The sequence below is a fragment of the Squalius cephalus genome (assembly GCF_949319135.1).
Source record: "Squalius cephalus genome assembly, chromosome: 2".
NCBI lineage: Eukaryota > Metazoa > Chordata > Actinopteri > Cypriniformes > Leuciscidae > Squalius > Squalius cephalus.
The window spans coordinates 21,068,038-21,088,757 of record NC_137123.1 but is presented as its reverse complement, the minus strand read 5'-3'; the positions used below and the strand labels follow the sequence as shown (position 1 = coordinate 21,088,757).

The following is a 20,720-nucleotide window of genomic DNA, read 5'->3' as shown; positions in this document are numbered from 1 at the left end:
TTGGACAAACAGATAGCCAAGGAAAAGAAAAACGCATAAATTAGGAGAAAGTTAGGAATTAGAAGACAAGTTAGAAGAGAAAAGGGATGTATTTAAAAATGGATTTAAATTGTATTACAATAAATAAGGAATAATACAAAACAAAAAATAGACAAATAAATGTAGTCAAAGGCAATACTTAATTGTAAAGTAAAAAAAAAAGAAAGTGTTTTTTATATAAGTTAAGAACTGAATTCAGTAAACTCTCAAATTCAAAGTAGCATGGGTAGCACTGTCGCCTTACAGTAAGAAGGTCCCCGGTTCCAGTCCCGGCTGAGCCAGGAGTCCTTTCTGTATGGAGTTTGCATGTTCTCCCTGTGTCCACGTGGGTTTTTCTTCCGGGTGCTCCGGTTTCCCCCACAATCCATGCAGGCAGTTTTTGTGTTAATTTCTATGTCCTATCGCTGTGCAGGTTCTTTTATTGTATATGGCAGTGTAAACAGCCCAATAACCCTTTTATTTAAAGGCTTAATTTATGTGCCGTAGACAGGTCCGTTTCATTACGATTGAAAGCATTAGCCTATCTATAATGTCAAAAATGTGATGTGCAGTCAAGTCCGGGTGTGTGTATGCTGTTTAAATGAGTGTTCTCACTGATACGCTTGTTGTGATTCGCGGAGTTTTGACGAGTTTTATAGACTTGATATTGTTTCTGATTCAAAAGTGGTGACACCCCCACCAAAAAAAAAAAAAAAAAAAAAAAAAAACAGCACCCAAAACCTAAAACATCTTCCCCCGTCCCTGGCCATAGAATCAGTCCGATACTGCTGAAATGCTCAATGAGAGAGAGAATCTATGGGTTTACAAACATCTGTAGGCTACACACACACACACACACACACACACACACACACACACACACACACACACACACACACACACACACACACACACACACACACACGCACGCACACAAATACTCTATATAAACTCTAAATGACCGGCATCTTTGAATTTTGCCAAGCTAGCTATTGTTTTTGGACTTAGTCAAACTGAGTCCCTTGAAAATCGCACATGAACAAGCTAAATGTGTCCTCCTGCAGCTAATTTGAGTCATAAATTGGGCAAATCCTACCATCTGCCTTTCTAGCTTAAACATTTTGTGCTTGACAGATCATTTAAACACTGTAGAGATCTCTAAGATTCTGAACGCCTAACTTCTGGAGACCAAGCTGTCAACGCTGAAATTCATTGATGGCATCATAACATTTATTTATTCTTATAGACCTTATGTAGCCCCGCCCCTTTTCAGCGCTGCGCTCGTTGTCTTTTGACTTCGGGTTTTATTTTCACAGCGATCTTGCGTATTTATGAATGAACGGCTCGTTTTAAAATCTTCCCGGTCTACTGACATTTGTTAAGACATCTGGTTTAAACATTACAATCCTCATGATAACTTTCGTTAACTTTATATTAAGTAAATCCACTTCAAAAGCTAATTACTCCTGGACAGCAATGCCATAGAAATATACAGAGCGACTGCAAAAACGGAAGTTCAAAGACAATATTCTAAAGATGGCGGCGCCCTTGTTTCTCTGGCGCATAAGGTCTATACTACAAACGTCTTAGTATCCATTAACACGTCTTACCAGTCATACATTGTTTGCCTCCTCTTTTTTTCTTTCTTTATTACTTCACAGAGGCTGTCAGCACACACAAAATTAATAACTTGAATGGTTCTAACTAGAGGTACTCTATTGTCCACTTTACAATAGAAATGCTACACCCACTGTTATTTTTTGAACAAGAACATGTGGACATCAAAACATGCAAACTCAGAGCGAGGGTTTAAACTTTTATTTTGAAATCGGGATGAACAACAATTCACAAATTTGCAAACATATTGTATTCTCCTCTGTTGGCGTAAGTTAATAAATGATTTGCATTATAAATCTGGTGAAATGGTGCACATTACGTTCCCAGAGAATGTTATAAGCAACCCAAACTCATAGCATATGCAGAGATGGAGTTTGTAAACCGAGCTGCTGAGCCACACATGTAAATGAAAACAGCGCAACACTTCGATATGCAGCATAAAGCGTATCAGACGTAATATGCATTCCCAAATGCACGTTATTGGGAAACCAAACAAACAGGGAGACAACTTTTCAAATATCGTCACGTATTAATATCGCTAGATCTCGTGGCACGAGATCTCATCTCTCCCCTTGTAATTATAGTTATAATTCAAATCTAGCCAATGTCATATGCCCAAATTAGTAAAAAAAAAAAAGTCACATAAATACCCACTCATCTTCATATCTAGTCATCAATTCTAGAGAACTGTACAGTAGTATGTCCAAATTCATAGTATTTATAAAACTTTAGGCTAAAAGTACCCGATGACCTGCTACTTCTGGCGAGATTCTAAAGTGTGCGTTCAATAGACACTTTACCATCCCATGAGGCCTCGGCATATAGTACTATACATCCAAATTTCATTCATACTACACACATTCATACTATATAGAACATACTTTTTTTTAACGACCACAAAGTAGCCTAAATTTGAAACCAAATGTAGTACCTAATATACAGTATGCAATTGTGGATGCAGCCTCTGCATTTTGAGCAGAATCCTTTTGCCCAGTGACTCATTTAAACATCTCTCTGATTGGCCATTGGGTTCATGCGCTCAACTGTGATTGGCTTATGTTAAGTGCACGTTGGAAATAGAAACCTTTGACACAGCGGTAATAGATCTAAATGGAATGCTGTATGTATCTACATGTTCATGATCGTGGCAAATCATGTAGCCCTAATTTGAATATTGCAGGGAGAAAAATCTACGTGAAGTGGGACAAATGTAAATGCGCTATGTTCTAATTGGGTGATGCTAAGTGTAAACTCCGCTAAGTATTTGTTTCTTCTGTAAGTTGACCTAATAGAAACAAAACCTAAACTCAGCGGTTGCGGTTATGTTTTGTCTATAATTTCTTTTACAAACTACGCCCATTTGGTTCATGTGTCTCTAAAACATTCCCAGATTAATTGCTTTCTTATTCCATGCTATTAAATGCCGTTTCTTATTTCCTGTCTTTGTCCTGGCATGGTTCATCCTCACCCTCCTCCTCCAAACCATGCCTGATATTCCCTGCTCTCTCCATCACAATTTAATGGAAATGATCCAAGTGTTCAGGGCGTTATGCAAATATGTGCTATAGATTTTCTTTTTCATTATAAGTACATTATTAAAATCAGCTCTCCTCTCCCTGTTCCCCTCACCTCCTATTAGAAGGCCCCAGAGTCTCCCTGTTGGCAGTCACTGACTGTCAGCAGTGGGTCCTTGCTGCAGCTAGTGATTTATTGATGTAAGTGGGAAGCTATGAAGCCGACTTTGTGACAGCTCCGAGCTTTTAAAATTGAGCATGTCATCCGGCTGATGAATGACTACAGGTTGAGCTCAGCCAGCGGCACAATATGTCAACGTCCACGCTTATGAGGGACCCAGTGGTCCATAGGCTCTTACACCGACAAGGGATATATACAAGTCGCCCCAATCCACCCTGTCCCCCGCATTTGGACAGATTGCGTTAAATGTGAAAGGCCCGGGACAATTTGAGATCTGATTAAGCACTGACTTGTTTTGAAAGGTCTAAAAATGTGACGAGGCACTGAAACTCTTGTTTGCAGGGACCCTGTGGGTCCTGAAAAAGTCTTGCATTCAGTTTGATCAAATTTAAGGTCATAAAAAGTCTGAAATACATGTTAAATGATTTAACAAAAGTCTTACTAATAATTTAAAGAGGTGTTAAATGGACAATTCTTGTTTATTATAGAATATTGCAGAAGTTATTATAAATGATATATCCATGCACGTCATCTTTTAATTCATGTGCCCTTGTAATCTTTAACATAACTTCCCATCCCTCCTGCAACTCATCTCTTCTCATTTCTGATGATGTGTTTACTGGTGTGAGGGTAATTTTTTACACATTTTCTCAGATATACTTCACAATAGGGAAGAAAAGACTATCGCAACTTCAACTTAAATCAATTTCACATGTCCACTTTATTTATTTGTTTAGCAATAATGTCCGGCTGACTGTACATTACATATTTAGTTTAAAATGAAAAAGTTAGTTCACCCCAAAATTTTAATTCTTTGATTAATTACCCTCATGTCGTTCCAAACCAGTTAGACTTTCGTCCATCTTCAGAACACACATGAAGATCTTTTTGATGAAATCTGAGAGCTTTCTGTCCCTCCATTGACCACCTATGCAACTACCACTTTCAAGCCCCAGAAAGACATCATTAAAGTATTCCATGTGAGTCCAGTGGTTTAACCTCAATTTTATGAAGCGACACAAGTGCTTTGTTTGCGTGAAAAAACAAAACAAAACATAATTTACTGCTTTATATGCAAAATATTAATCTCCAATGTGCTTTCATGCAACGTCTGCTCTCGCGCCAACGCAACTCTAATGCGTCGTGGTGCTCTCATGAACATCATGGAGATTAACGTTTCGTAAATATAGTGGTAAATTGTGTAAAAAAAAAAATTACGCAAACAAAGCACTTGCGTCGCTTCATGAAATTGAGGTTAAACCACTGGAGTCGCATGGATTACTTTAATGATGTCTTTACTACCTTTCAGGGCCTTGAAAGTGGTAGTTGCATAGACTGTCAATGGAGGAGAAGAAAGCTCTCAGATTTCATTAAAAAAGATCTTCATTTGTGTTCTGAAGATGAACGAAAGTCTTATGGGTTTGGAACAACATGAGGGTGAGTAATTAATGACATAATTTTCATTTTTGTGTGAACTAACTCATTTAAGAAAATTGGACGCTGTTTGGACACTTTGTGTTGTTGCCAATCCTTTGCATTAATGTGATGAACTTCTGTACTCACAATATACAATAACATTCATATACTTTTAAGTGTGATATATAATTGTCTTTCGGGGTTCACTTTGTCTTCACATAAAATCTTAACAATACTATCCCTCTAGTGTTATCATAGGCAGAGACAGCTAAAAAAATTTATACAAAAGTTATATTAATCCATTTTTTTTTTCTGTCTTAAGGAACATTAGTTCCTATATCCTTTCCAGTTTTTATACTCTGTCTCCATTAGCCATCAATAATCATAAAGAATTGTGGTTGAAATAGGCCAGAGCTTGACTGGGTTGGTGCCTTCTCACTGTAGGACTAGAATAACAACGCACTATTCCCGGCAGGGGGCCGATCAACAGTGGCATCAATCAGTGTAATAGGAACGCGCCAGGGTTTGCCATTAATTGTGCGGCTGGGCATGCAGAAACACAATTAGAGCAGTGGAAATTAGGCCATGTGTTTAGCAACTTGTAGGGGTCATGCTGGCACTCATATGTCATGAAGCCAGCTGGTGGGATGTTTCGAGTCAGTAAGGGGTCTTTCTGCACTTCTTTGACAGTATGTTTAATATGTCTAACTTATATTTCTGGTAATGTATGGGAAAACATGACTCCATATGGGTCATAAGAGTAGCCTCAGATTTAATTGGTTAAGGTTATCGATTAATTGATCATTAATTTAGACAACAATCGATTGTGGGAATTTATGTAAACCGACTAGTTTTTACTGTACATTTTGAACATTGTGTATTTCTGGATTTGATGGGACTTCAATGATATGGGTGAGTCTTCTCAGAAACAGTCTTTTCAGATCTCATCAAAAGCATCAATCCTGTTATTGAGTGTTTGTGTGATGCTTCCAGCTCCTGTGAGTAAACAGCTTGTGGTGCAAACTCTCTTTGTTCTGTGTTAATGTAATGTTCAGTGACTTGTCAAGACGTACAATGCAATCTTCAGGCATTTTTTGACTTGTGTCTCTGTTTGTTTGATTATTTGAACAATTACATCAATGTTTCTGTAGAAATGAAGGAAGGATGACTACTCCACAGCACACTTGCACTTGTATTTTGTCTTTTGTGTGTGTGTGTGTTAGAAAAAACAATCCCTAACCCAGGGTTTCTCTAACTTTTTGAACCCTATCATAAGTTCATAGCTGTTCACGGACCCCATCTCGCTTTTTTGGTTCAACGCTTAAACACTTTATTCGAAATGTCTGTGGAGGAAATGAATAGGAAACCCAGACTGCAGAAAATGCTGCTTCTGTTGCATTCATATTGCTTGCAGTGCAATTTTTGTTCAAAATTCAGAAAGTTTCTGCGGCCCCCCCCGGCTATTTGAGACAGACTCCCGTTTTGAGAAATGTTTGAGAAATGCTGTCCTAACGGCTCTAGAAAGAGAGATTGAAGGTATAGTCTGTTCTTTTCTGTGGACTGAGACGAATGTACAGACTAGAGCACATTGTGGAGCAGAAACTTCCAAATGAATTCCCTCCGGACCTGAGTGAACTCATCTCTTCCATTAAGATTCCCTTGAGATTCACCTCGCAGCTTCAAGTCCAAATAATTCCATTTAGACACATTATAATGTGTGTTCTGTTTCACGCGCTGCTAGCTCCAGGTAAAGTGCTGAGGCTCAAATGATCTGTGCTTTTAACTTCTGCCAGTTCTCTTCTCTTGTTCCTGTCTGTTGTATGGCCCAATGTCTGTCACGTCCCAATATTTGAGCCATAATAACGAGTAACAGATTCGGAAGGAAAGTATTTTGGTAAATATCATTTGTCTGATATATTTCCTGAACACAATGGGGAAATGTATCGTCGCTGACTCTGACTAGCGGTACTAAAACGGATCATTTAGATACAGTCCAGTAGGAGACTGGCTAAAATTCTGTTAAAAATACAAAAGTGCTAATCATATATATATACACATAAAGTTGCTTAGCACTTTTTTATATATTGTGTGTATATATATAATATTAGGTTAAACTGATATTGTAAAATATTATTGCACTTTAAAACAGGGTTATTATCGTTTATTCAATCTAAAACTATTAAAAACATGTATGTTAATTGAAATAAAGCTGAAATAACATATAAATATTAGTTGAAAGCTATTAGTTAAAAACTTGCCTTGGCAATAAACTGAAATCATTTTAAATTGAAGCACTAAAATTATTAACTGGAAATAAATAAAAACTGAAACTAGCTTTGTACTTTGTGAATTGAATTTAATACTTTGTGAACATATGAATAAAATAAAATAAAATAAAAAAATAGGAAAACTAAATATAAAAATAAAAGCTAATTCAAAATATTAATAAAGCTAAAATAAAAACTAAAATAACACTGATACATTTTACAATATTTTAAAATATAACTTTATTTATGTGACAGCAAAAAACAAAACAAAATATATATATATATATAAAAAAAATGTATAACTTACTAACCACAAAGTTTTGAAGGTATAATATATATTTACAAATATTACACATTGTATTCTCTCTCAATAGATAGAGGGATGGATGGATAGATGGAAAAAGTTTTGAGTTATGAATGAATTTTCAAACTAAAACACAACTTTTTTTTTACTTATCAAAAGATCAAGAAAGATCCTTATGATATGACCCACTTAACAGTGTTTATGTGCAGTAAATACAATTTCCATCTTCCACACCATTAAAATGGCATATATTTCCATACGATTGTGTGTTCAACCTAGAAAAGCTCATCCATAATGGTCCTCTCCTTAACCCATGACAACTGATTTAAGAACTGTGCTTTTTGTTCAATCCTTTAAAAAGCACCACACACAATGATTCATCTATGTAATGAAATACAAATCACAATGACGAATCAGTGAATCAGTTATTCTGCAGAAAAGGTTCTTAAATGAGATGAGAAGAAACTGCCTTCAAATGGTTACATGGCTTTAACTTAACAGAGCGAATGATTGTAGATTTTAATGGCTGCCTATTTTTTTTCTCTCTCTCTCTCTTTTCTCCTCTTTTTGCAGCTGTATAGCTCGTTTGACTTTGGCAGAAAGTGGCAGCTAGTTCATGAGCGAGTGACTCCGAACCGCTTCTACTGGTAGGTGATACTGTAACAATCACACCTCATCTCCATTTCTCACACGATGTCACTAACTTACACTTTTATGGGCAAACAAGGGGAGTGCTGGTTGGCGCATTGATGAAATGTGGAAAGAGTTTGAGCAATTGAGAAGATGGATACGACTGAAAATTGTGTCCTTTTTTTTTTTTTGCCCGCTCTTATGCTTAGAAAAAGCACAGGCTGTTGTGCATGTCTCTGTGAGATCAAATCTGCACAGATGTTTGAGCTCTATAACCTTTATTGTACAACTCCTCTCTGTTCAATATAGAGGCAAAGAAGAGGAGAAAATAAGCATGACAGGCAAGATGGAAAGAAAATAGAGGCATAAAGATGGCTGAGAAGAGCAAAGGAGAAAGGAAGATTGTACTCCATACTGCATCTAGACTTTATAGATGAAAACAATAGTTTTACACAAAAGAAATGGACAGTAAAAATGTTTTTAAAATGGGCTGCAAGGGAAAATCAAATAACGTACATTTGCATTCTAAGTCAATGCCTTTTTTACCAAAGTGACTAAAAAGTGAACAAATAACACAATATGTAGCGAAATTATATGTAACTCAGTGCGAACCACTAAAGGATGCTTTAAACTGCTGGTGAGAAAGCAGAGCTTTAGAAGAATTTTGTCTTCAATTTGAGCATGAGTCACAGGGAAAGAGTGGTCTCTAGTTCAGACTACTTGAGCTATAAAAGACACTGTCTAGTTAGGCTAGTGCACTAGTATGGACTTGCAACAAACTCTCATGTTTCCAGCAGGTGTCATCATTCTAATTCCCATTATACTCTTTCACTGTCACAACCATGCACAAATATACACCTACAAATACATTGTTTTACACACACTTCTAGTTACTGCTGCAACATGTACCTTGATTACTTTCCCCATCATGTGGCATTTGGAGAAATAGCACCTCACAACTCTTATGTCACTTTGCTGGCTGAAATGGACCTTCAGTAAGACATCAGTTATAGATTTTTTTTTTTTCCCCGTCTCTGTGATAAAACGTCTTTCTCCTCGCTCTGTTGTGTGTCTAATGCAGGTCAGTATCCGGTCTGGACAAGGAGTTAGATCTAGTGCACATGGAGGCCCACACTCCCGATGGCCGTGAGTTGCTTCTGTCTTTCTTTGTCTGTATTCTTCAATTCTGTCCTGCAATCTAGTGCTGAGAATTTTAAATCATCCCAGTGACTCAAATCTTTAGATTTTTTTTGAATGGTCATGGATTTAGCCATTGTCCTATTCTATTCTATTCTATTCTATTCTATTCTATTCTATTCTATTCTATTCTATTCTATTCTATTCTATTCTATTCTATTCTATTCTATTCTATTGCAGTATATTATTAAATTCTGTCCTACAATCTAGTGCTGAGAATTTTAAATCATCCCAGTGACTCAAATCTTTAGATTTTTTTTGAATGGTCATGGATTTAGCCATTGTCCTATTCTATTCTATTCTATTCTATTCTATTCTATTCTATTCTATTCTATTCTATTCTATTCTATTCTATTCTATTCTATTCTATTCTATTCTATTCCAGTATATTATTAAATTCTGTCCAACAATCTAGTGCTGAGAATTTTGATTCATCCCAGTGACTCAAATCTTTAGACTTTTTGAATGGTCATGGCTTTAGCCATTGTCTATTCTATTCTATTCTATTCTATTCTATTCTATTCTATTCTATTCTATTCTATTCTATTCTAATTGAGTTATTGTATAATACTCTCTAAAATACTACAAATAAGAAAAGAAAAAAGTGATTATATTATATTATATTATTAAAGTGAAAACAATATAAGTGAAAAGTCAAAATATCACATTTTTCCCGTTTTTTTTTTTTTTTTTTTGTCATTTTATCATTCACTCAACAGATTAATTTGAAAGAATGAAAATGAAATGTTGTGTCTGGTTTTCAGTTCCTGTGGTTTAGTTCCTGTTTCCTGTGTTTCCATTGCTGTCTTGTTAATCTCCTTAGCAACCCTTGTTTGTTACCATTAGTACTAATCACCATCACCTTACCTTCATTTAGTCCCTTGTTATCTTGTGTATTTAAACCCTCAGTCATCTTTTAATAATAATAATAATTATTATAATTCATTACATTTATATAGCGCTTTTCTGGGTACTCAAATCGCTTTACATAGAACGGGGAAATCTCCTCAACCACCAACAATGTTCAGCATCCACCTTTTGTTCATTATCTTGTGTTAAGGTTTCGTGTTGGTAAGTTTCTCTCCATGTTTCCTAGTGTTATTAAATGTGTTTTCGTCGTTCATCTGCGTCAAGCCTCATTTTTGGATTACCAGGTCAAGCCAGAGCGTGACACACTCATTCTATTAACTCTGAAACATGTCCCAGACCTTTCACCAGCTATATTTTTTTGTTTCGTTCAGTGTCACTGTGAGTCTCATTCAGACTCAAAACGCTGGCTCGCTCAGTAAAGGGATATATTCCTTCAGTATGCTCGTCCATTCAAAGAAATGCTCCTTCACACTATGTACTATAAGGTTATTTCGAATTCTCTTTCTCCTGCATCTTCTCACTTTTACCTTCCTCTCACATCCCATTTACTGATCTGCGGTCCACTCCTCCTTCAAACCTGATGTTAGAGGAGGAAAAGAGATGAGACGAGAGCCCGTGAGCTTGGGGATCAATTCTGAAGCTGAGGATAAAGCCAGTCCTGCAGGCAGCTAGACAGGATTACCGTCATGATAAATACACCATCTGATAGCAGATTAATGCAGGACCCGGACTCTCTCTTCCTTGCTTTCTCTCATTGGTTAAAGGAATAGTTCACCCAAAAATGAAAAATCTGTCATTGTTTACTCACCCTCGTGGTGTTTTTTCTTTCTTTTTTCTGCGGAGCACAAAGAATTGAGGATTTTTTCTGTACAATAATATTTCATAGTAACCAAGCTTCCAAAAACCAAAATTCGGAGGGTGAGCAAATAACGACTTCCACTTGATGTTCTCTGAAGCTAAGATGACCTTAGAGATTCTAAGAAGCAGTCAGAGGTTATTAAACTCAATGCTCCCAGAATCAGAATCTAATTAACAGCTAGAATCCTTTTTCTGTCTCTCCTTACTACAGATTGTCAGTATGTGACATGCAGAGCTCAAGCCTGCTCTGAATCCAGCAAGACACATCCATTTTCTGGATATATTGAGACCAACTCACTCGTGGTTCAGGATGAATACGTTTTTGTTCAGGTAAGGACCAGAGATCACCTTACTTTAACTTAGGCTTTGAGATAAGGACTTTCTCGAGCAACAGACGTGTTGGAATTTATTAGTTCATTCTCACTGAGGAATGCTCTGTCATTCCGGTTGCTCCTCATTTATAAGGCACTAGTAGAGCGGTGATCTTGTAACTCACAGTCTTGCAAAATCTCAAGCTTTGTGACTTCACAGAGAATCTAACAACTAAACTAAACCAATAACTTGATTGCGGAACACAGTGTGAAATATAGTGTTTCCCTTTCAGAATCACTTTTGAAACAAGTGGCATCCAAAATTTGGTACATACTTAATGAAAATATCTAGCTATTACGAGGCGGATCACGTACGGTGCTCTGTCTTCACTCCCATGGCATCGCTACTCATTTGCATGAAGTTGAACTCTGCTCACCTTTGTCACATCGACAATGGTTCCTGCCACTCATATCGCCTCAAATCACCAAATCTCATTGAAAATGAATGACTTCTGCTTGCTTTGGGCTGCAGATCACTGTCATTGTGAATGTACCTTAAAGAAATAGTTCACCCGAAAATGAACATTCTGCTATCATTTCCTCACCCTCATGACATTGCAAACCAAAAACTTTGTGAAGCTTCCTTACCATTCAGGCGAAGTTCATATGCATATTTATCTATGTTCATGCTTGTTTGTGTCATTTTCAACTTCCCGGTGGATCAGAATAATAATCGTATACTCAAGGGAAAAAGTTAAATGTTAATGGCCTAAATTTCCAATTCCAATCCAGGACAGTTTTGGAATATATTAATTCCTGTCTGCATGCAAAACAATTGTCTTCGAAACAGTGCAAATGAGGGTGGGAACTATTTTAGGGCATCTACACTGAAAATTTATTTTTAAAAGTATATTAGTGTATATTTTACAAGAAAATGCTATTTTAGTCCTTCTATACTTCAAGGGTGTTTTCACACCTGGCTCGTTTTGAGCATTTGTATCAGAACCTGGTGCGCTTTATCTCTTAGTTTGGTTAGTTTGGGCATATATGAACATGGGAATCCAGATTGGATCCGCACCAAAAACAACTGCTCCGAGATCACCCGAACTAGGAGGTCTCGTCCTGATTGAAAACGAACTCTGGGGCGGTTTGATTAAGGTGAGAAAGCAATCAAATCCAACGAGCCAACGAACCAAGCGGTATCATAATTGATAACAGCAGTGTCTGATTCTGTGAGTGAGCACATTAGTTATCACAGTTGAAAACTAAACAGCGCCTCTTCATCTTAAAATGTTGAATAATTGCTTTTGTCGTGCGGTGCAATAATTCTGTCCCAACGAATTCTTGATTCCCGCTCTAACTGCATTATACATTTTATATATATTTAAATATAATCAAAAATATATAATTGATCAGTTAGAGCCGGTGATTGCGAGTGTCTTGACAGCTACAGATACAGCCACAATAAGCTGCGGACCAAACTTGTCAATCCATATTGCCATATTGAAGGATGACGCAGAGGAAACTCTGACCAATAAGAGGACAGTTTTACTCAAATGTGACTTGAATAACCACATTTTGGTATGCTTTGAAACATTGTCTCATGAAAGTGAAATGGACCAAGACGAAAATGCAATATTGTAACAAATTAAGGGGTTTTCAACTAAAACTGAAAACTTTTTATGCGTTTTGGCCGTTCATTTAGAACGACAACGGCGTTTTTGGGCCCTGAAAACGCAAACTTTTGAAAACGAGTTTCAAAGTACAAGTTTTTGAAAATCTTCTCCGTGTAAACTACAAAAACATGAATCTGTTAAAAGGGTGATGTCATTTACATGCGTATTATGTGTTCAATCTATAGGCGCGTAGTGTTTCTTTACAAAGTGACATCGCCAACTACTGGCCTGGCTGCATAATACAGCGTTTTTATTTGTTTTCACAGATCCGTGTGAACAGGGATTGTTTTGACAATGTTGTCACCTGTGCAAATAAAAAAATTTTTTTCTAGTTTCTGTACGTCGTTGTCATGTAAACGTACCCTTAGTCCCTGTTTCGGAACAAATCCAACGATCTACAGGTCTGAAAATGCCCTAAAATTGCACGTGTAATTCATTGTTACTTTCTGTAATTTTTTGTGAAATGTAGCAGTGTGGGAAAATACAAAGAATTGCATCTACAGTCAGTAGCCAAAATTGGCTACAACTTCAGACTGGAAATTATAAATTGCAATATTTCCTAGCCAACCGAAAAGTTCCACACATTGATGGGAAGTTTCAAAACATTTACTCCCATCCCTCTCGGAAGAACAGCAGAGCAGATAACACGCTCAACCCCAATGTTTTGTCACGTCGCATCACAGTCCAAAGAATGTGAAACAGAAAAATCGATCATCCCAATTTCTTTCGAAGTTCAACTGCCCCTGGAAACCATCGATCCTGCCTGCTCCTTCCTTCTGTTGCACACAGAGCCGCTTTTCGGAGACACGTAGGACATGCTGTTTGTTTAGAACTTTCCCCAGACCACCGCTCTCCTCCTCTGCCTCTCTCTCCTCCTTTATTGAAAGCATGTTACCCGCTAAGAAGCTTAATTGTTTCTGTCATATAATCATGGACCCATTTTATTCCCATGTTCAAATCGGAATCCTGTTGGGTGTATATATGCCCTCTAATTGAAATTATGAAAAGAGGTGGGATGAATTAAACATGCCCGCTACTTTGGCAGAATGAAGTATCTTTTGTGCTGTGAAACGGTTATTTATTTCATTCTCCATTCCCCCTTGTGTAGCTGTAGATTTGACAAGCTTCTGACAGTTCTTGCTGTGTATGCTAACAACCAGTGTGTATTCGCTACACACGCTATCATTAGCGCCAACAATCCCCCTCGGAGTGGGATGGGAGCAGCCGCGTTGCTTGCGAGAATTAAAGATTTCTCTTGACAGAGAATAATGAGGGTATTGATTGTCCTACAAGATATTTACCACTCTCCACTCCACTCCTGAACTGCAAAGGGCATCGACAAATCCAGACCATGCAGTATCCTCCAAATCATAGGGGGAGATTCTTTTAAACGAGCCGTTCTAGCCACTCCGCTCTCCGTTACTGAATTAGCCTTCTGAATTTACAGCTTTGTTTGATGTGCTGGAGAAGACAGAAGGTTAATAGCTCAGGATCTCATTAAATGACTGTGCTAGGGCTGGATGCTATTACAGTATAAACCTTATGCGCCATTTTTGCGGTAGCTCTGAATATTTCTATGGCATCGCTGTCGAAGAGTAATTAGCTAGTGAAGTGGATTTCCTTATTGTAGAGTTAACGAAAGTTATCATGGGCATTGTGATGTTTGAAGTGGATGTCATAACAAATGTCAGGATACCTGGAAGATTTTAAAATGAGGGGTTCATTCTGTGGAAACACAAACCGGAAGACCGAACTCAACGAGCGCAGTGCTGAAAAGGGGGCGGGGCTACATAAGGTCTATATACTACTGCTAGACATGCTGATAGATGTTCTGCTATCTCATGATAGACGCATTACAAAATGTAACTTTTGTTGTATACTGCAGTATAGCAGAATATCTATCGTTTTTTCTCCAAATGTTTTTAATGATTGTTTTATGAGTTTATTAAGAACTCAATGAATTAGTAATTTAAAATCTGAAAAAGTAATCAATTTGATTCATTCGCTCAACTTCCATTACCGGAATAGACGTTTTCCGATTATTTATACATGTATATACCTGAAACTTACCCATCTCTGAGTTGCCAGTTAGGTTACTTTTGACAAAGCCATTATTAGAGTTTATATTTTAATATACAGCATCAGCGTTATATAAAATTACTCATACTGTGTTATGTAATATTTTGGTCATACTGATCCCTTCTTAACTTTTCTTCAAAGTACAAAGACAAATCAATATTTACTGTCAATGGATCTTCCAGTGTTGAAGCCAGTTATTTGATATCTGAGATATGAGATATGATTTTTTTTTTTCCCATTCAGGTGACGACTACTGGCAGAGCGAGCTACTATGTATCCTATCAAAGAGAACATTTTGTACGCATCAAAATCCCCAAATACTCCCTTCCAAAGGTAAGAGGCGACATAAAATTTCAAATGTATTAGATTGATTAAAAAATAAAACATTTGCAGTTTTATTTAGTTATGTTTAATCAGTTACAGGGCTGGATTTACCTCAAATTGCAAATTTACCCATTCTTCTTAACTCCTCCCACCCCCAAGTTTTGAGGCTTTACCAACCGGCAATTTGCGGAGCCAATGGAGTTACACGTTTTAGTCGCAAGCTATTTTTAATACTTTTCATTGGTTACATATTTGCAAAACCCAGAGACTGATATAACGGGTGACCAAAAGAAATGATTTATGAAGATTTATGACAAAATATAGAGATACAGGGCTTCTGTTTTATTTTGTTTGTTTATTTGAAAATCATTTATGAATTTTACTTGTGCATTTTTATGATTTAATTAATTATTAGCTTTTAATCAGCTTACAAATCCCCTGCGGATATCTCACTTGATACAACAGTGGTTTTGGCTTTTCTAATTACACCTATCGGCTTGGATGAATGATTACACAAAAGTAAAGGTTTTTAGTCACCAATGCCAAGCACATTTCTGCACATTTCTCCAGTTATAGGACTGAAGTACAACATCGTTTCAGTTGGCTAGCTTTGGTCAGCTGGGTATACATTAAAACACATGTTCAATTGAGCTCTTCGCAAACATGTAATCCCGTAGATCATGCCCAGCAAGAACTAGCAGGGGTCCTTACTAATGACTTATGCTTTCTTTTTTCTCACCCTTCAGCTGTCTTTTCTCCTTCTTTCTTTTTCTAGGACATGCATATTGTGAGCACAGATCAAGGTCAGGTTTTCACCGCCGTCCAGGAGTGGAACCAGAATGACACCTACAACCTGTACATATCTGACACGCGTGGGGTGTACTTCACCTTGGCCCTGGAAAACGTCAGGACCAGCCGTGGCCTCGGAGGCAACAGCATGATCGACCTTTACGAGGCATAACTTCATCTCTAACTTGTTAACATGCTAACATTAGCCTTCAAGTCAACGGCTTCATGCTAGATGCTCATTACTCCTCCGGCTGCATTAGAATTCATGTCAGACGCCACTTCTCGCCCTGGCACTCAAGCATAGCCCACATTATCTTAAGCCTCTGGGGAATTAACAAGCATAAATGAACGATAGCAATGAAGACAGAGAGATAAATTGAGTTGTAGTTAAATGTTATCGAGGGGGTGCTAGCGGGGAGAGGCTGCTGATTCAATGGGAACTGCTCGCGTTTCGTGTACAACCCCGTTTTAAATGTGTCCTATCATAAGGAATGAAGTTTCCCTTGATCTTTTGAGATAAGAGTTCATTGTACCATGAAAACAGACTGTAACTTTCTCCGTCTAGGAAATCTAGCTTAAGTTGTAGTAATAGGCTGTTAGATATTTTCTTTTCAAGTACTGAAGTGAATAGACCTTATTCACAGCAACGCCATCCTTGATTTTTAACAACATACATCTCTTCAGTGGGTTGTACTGTTAGTTAATGGGTTTTTGGATTGCTCTGCTGATGAAACACTGCAAAAATATCTTTCCAAGTAATTTCAGTTTAAAAAAAACAACAACAACAATGAGCTGTGGAAAATTATAAGTGAGCTATAGGAGCTTTATACAGCTTTTTAAAGCAGATGCGATCGAAAACATAGTAAGTCTATCCCTCACAGCCTCGTTTTCATTCCTGTCAAGGTCTATAAAAAAATTTACTTACAAATGTAAATACATACTTGCAAACAATAACCGAAATATCGGAATATGTATGTATATATATACATATTTTTTATGTTAATATTTAATTAATTGTAATAATTTAATTTAAACCGTATGATTTGCATGATTTTTTTTATACTAAATAATAGTCTGCCACAATCAATATTATTTTGTGAGGGTAAACCCTCACTAGAAAACTTAAGTATCGGAAGTATCAGTATTCCAAGATCGATCCAGCTGTCTGTGGCCAAGAACATTGCCTGTAGTTTTTTTATAATAATAGATTTGCCAATTGAGTTCAAGGAAACCATTCTTCCTTCACGACAGTGAGACATTACCATCAGACTATGGTTGCTCTCAGCATATACTATATTGTATTGCTTTAAAATTAGCAGCCTGTACAAAGCACAAAAAAAGTTGAGGACTGAAACATTCACTCCCCTTGTCCAAGCAGCTAAAAATAGTCTCCATTAGTGAGTGCAAGCAAGGATGGTTTCATTAATGCATTGGTTATGATGCGCCTCCCCATTGCTGTGCCAAGGCTGGCTCAATGCACGCTTACCCTGCCAATACTGAATCAGCAGTCCATCCATATCTCTAATAGATTGCAGCAGCCTTCATTACTGCTTATTGAAAACTGGCCTTTTTCACTGAAACTCCAGTTGGAGTCTAGACACGGTTTGTGGCTAGAAGTTTGTCATATTTATATGCTTATTGATCGGCGAGAAGTGGGGTTATTTTACTTTTTATATAGTTCTATAACAGTAATGATTAATAATGGATATTTTGATTCTGGCACCATTTGCACAAACTTTTTTGGTGTTGGCATCAGTTGGCATCATGTCATTCTGTTGGCAAAGTATGCACTATGATTTCCTTGGCAACACTAAAATATAGCCTACCGTTCAAAAGTTTGGGGTCAGTAAGATTTTTTACTTTAGAAGAAAGTAATACTTTTATTCAGCCATGATGTATTTCATTGGTTAGAAGTAACAGTAAGGACTTCTACATTGTTACAAAAAAAAATGTTTCCAATATTCTATTATCAAAGAATTTGAACAAAGTTGTTTAAAAATGTAATAATATTTTACAATGATCAAATAAATGGTGAGCATAAGATACTTATTTCAAAAACTTTAAAATAATCTTAACATCCTCAATCGTTTGAACTGGACACTCTTAAAAGTAAAGAGTAAAAAGTTCCATTTTTTTTTTAATCTAATGAAACTTTTTGCACTATAAAGAACCTTTTTGTGGAATGGAAAGTTTCCGTAGATGTTAAAAGGAATGGTTCACCCAAAAATGAAAATTCTATCATTATTTACTCACCCTCAAGTTGTTCTAAACCTGTATGAGTTTCTTTCTTCTGCTGAACACAAAACAAGATATTTGGAAGAATGTCAGTAACCAAACAGTTGATGTACCCGTTTGGCTTCCATAGATTTTCAATACATCAACTGTTTGGTTACCCATATTCCTCAAAATATGTTTTGTGTTGAGCAGAAGAAAGAAATTCATACAGGTTTGGAGCAACTTGAGGGTGAGAACATTTTTGGGAAAACTATCCCTTTAAAGGTTCTTCAAGGAATGCCAATAAAGAACCTTTATTTTTAAGAGTGTAGTGTACAATAGACCCAAATAGTTTATGGACATTATTGTTTCATTGTTTGCTTGCTCAGAATAAAATTGTCTTAGCCATTTTTATTATTACTTTTAACCAACTGGTCTCAAAGTTGATTATAAACGGATGTAGAAGGTCAGTTCCCCAGGTTGCCAATGATTTCCAATTTGTTTTTCCTCCCAGTTGAAAAGTCACCAACATACAGTATGTTGCATGGCTTCTTAAACAGTTAAAACATCAAGACTTGCTTGGTCATTCTTCTTTTACTCTGTTTTTAACAGATGTATTTCAGGCTAAAGATCTTTGCTTTGTTTGCTCTTTTGATTGTTTGCATAGTGCTGAACACGTAGTCCTGATGAATTCATTGTAAACACGAATGAGCAGCTGATCCACTCACTGAAGTGTGACCCGATTTGCAGAGCATGCTGAATATGAACCGCTCTACAACAACCAGTACATCCATCTTCTTCCGGGGAGAACATTGGAATGGAGAGATGGAAGCTAAAGGATAATAAATAATTACCACTGTGATTGACACGTCTGGCCAGCGGAGGGGGGGACATCATTAGCCGTGTCCATCCAATGCGGCTCCGTCACTGTGACACTGTCAAATGCAGTCCCTATTAGTGCCACTTACAGACTCGGACCCTGCCTTAGAGCGGGCTTCGCTAGCTGGAGCAATTTAAACCGGTCGCTAGCACCACTGTCACGATTCAATATTGCTAAGTTTGGACTTGTTTCAAGCCAAGGATGAGCAGCCTGGCTGTGGGTTAGATGCTTGTCAGCTAGAGGAATACCTTGAAATTGTCTGGAACATGTCAGCTAGCTTGAGCTATCATAGAGTGGGCGTTAGATACTGCGTAATTAAGAGGCTTTTTTAGATGACAGTCGAAAGAGCTGTAACCATGGATATAGATGTTCATATTTGTATTGTATTTCTTCCCCCTTGTTCCCAGGTAGCAGGGATTGAAGGCATGCTCATTGCTAATAGGAAGGTGGAGAACCAGGTGAAGACGTACATTACTTACAACAAGGGCCGCGACTGGAGGCTTTTGCAGGCGCCTGCTACTGACCTGGCTGGAAATCCCATTCATTGTGTGCTGGTAAGGAAGTGAGAGAGAGAAATAAAGACATTTCATTTCATTAGTCAGTGAATTATTTATTTATCTCATGTTAATCATTACTAAAATACATTTTATACATTGTAAGTGTTATAAAATAAAAAAATAAAGAAAAATGAAACAAATCAACAATGAATCAATACAAATTTTAATTTTGAATTTTTTTCTTCATTTTTTTATTGTATTACAATTTTTAATAGTGAGTGAACTATTCCTTTAACTTGGTAAATTTGTTGTTTTGTAGATAGATAGATAGATTTCTTCAATTTCAATTTCTTATTGTTTTATTTAGTTATTTATGGGTATACAAAAGAATATGCAAGGAAATGTAGGAAATATCTCTTGTTGGCATGCACTTAGCTTAACTGTCTAATTCTCTCAAGGATATTTTGTTTCTCCAAATAATTTGATTAAAGGCTACAGACTCTGTAATGCATAATATTGCATAAAAGGATATTAGATTTCCCTTGTGTAGGTAAATCAAATAATATATTTTATTATTATTATTATTTTTAAATGAAAACTAGTTTTAGGGTCTTGGATACACATAGGGAACTATGAATATTTATTAGCGGCATCATGTTTAGATGCAGAAGAAAAAAAAATGAAGGCCGAAATACACACAGAGCCCCTGCAGATTGAAGAGGCTTGAATCTGAGTTGACTGTAATAGTTCTCTTGTTTGACACTTTCATATAGCCTCCTATAACCCTTACGATTATTGACTTAAAATCCTGTTGCCGTCCACGTAATAATGTCAAGCCATCCATTGAGGGGATGAAAAGGACAATTCCTTGCATGTAGAGAGCAGGTATAATTCTTGTTTTGTTATGTTGGAGGTCCTAGAAGAGTTACTTCTCTGTTTTAATGTCAAATCCCTGTCTTTTGCCGGTAATGACTGTAAAAGGCAATTAGCCCGTATGGTAAGGATAGCACTTTCAACAATGCCATACCCCCCACCCCACTTCATGTTACCTTTTCACTGGTGGATAAATAACATGTAC

General features: G+C 36.9%; 1 protein-coding gene across 1 annotated transcript in view; it reads left to right on the top strand.

The window, feature by feature from the left end:
- Positions 1 to 20,720, top strand: part of sorcs3a (sortilin related VPS10 domain containing receptor 3a) — a 255,180-nt gene that overhangs the window by 176,433 nt on the left and 58,027 nt on the right. Inside the window, exons 5-10 of the mRNA XM_079864633.1 lie at positions 7,891 to 7,964; positions 9,029 to 9,093; positions 11,084 to 11,202; positions 15,182 to 15,271; positions 16,038 to 16,217; positions 19,553 to 19,699. Of these exons, the coding sequence (XP_079720759.1) occupies positions 7,891 to 7,964; positions 9,029 to 9,093; positions 11,084 to 11,202; positions 15,182 to 15,271; positions 16,038 to 16,217; positions 19,553 to 19,699 (675 nt within the window). The remainder of the gene's footprint in view (positions 1 to 7,890; positions 7,965 to 9,028; positions 9,094 to 11,083; positions 11,203 to 15,181; positions 15,272 to 16,037; positions 16,218 to 19,552; positions 19,700 to 20,720) is intronic.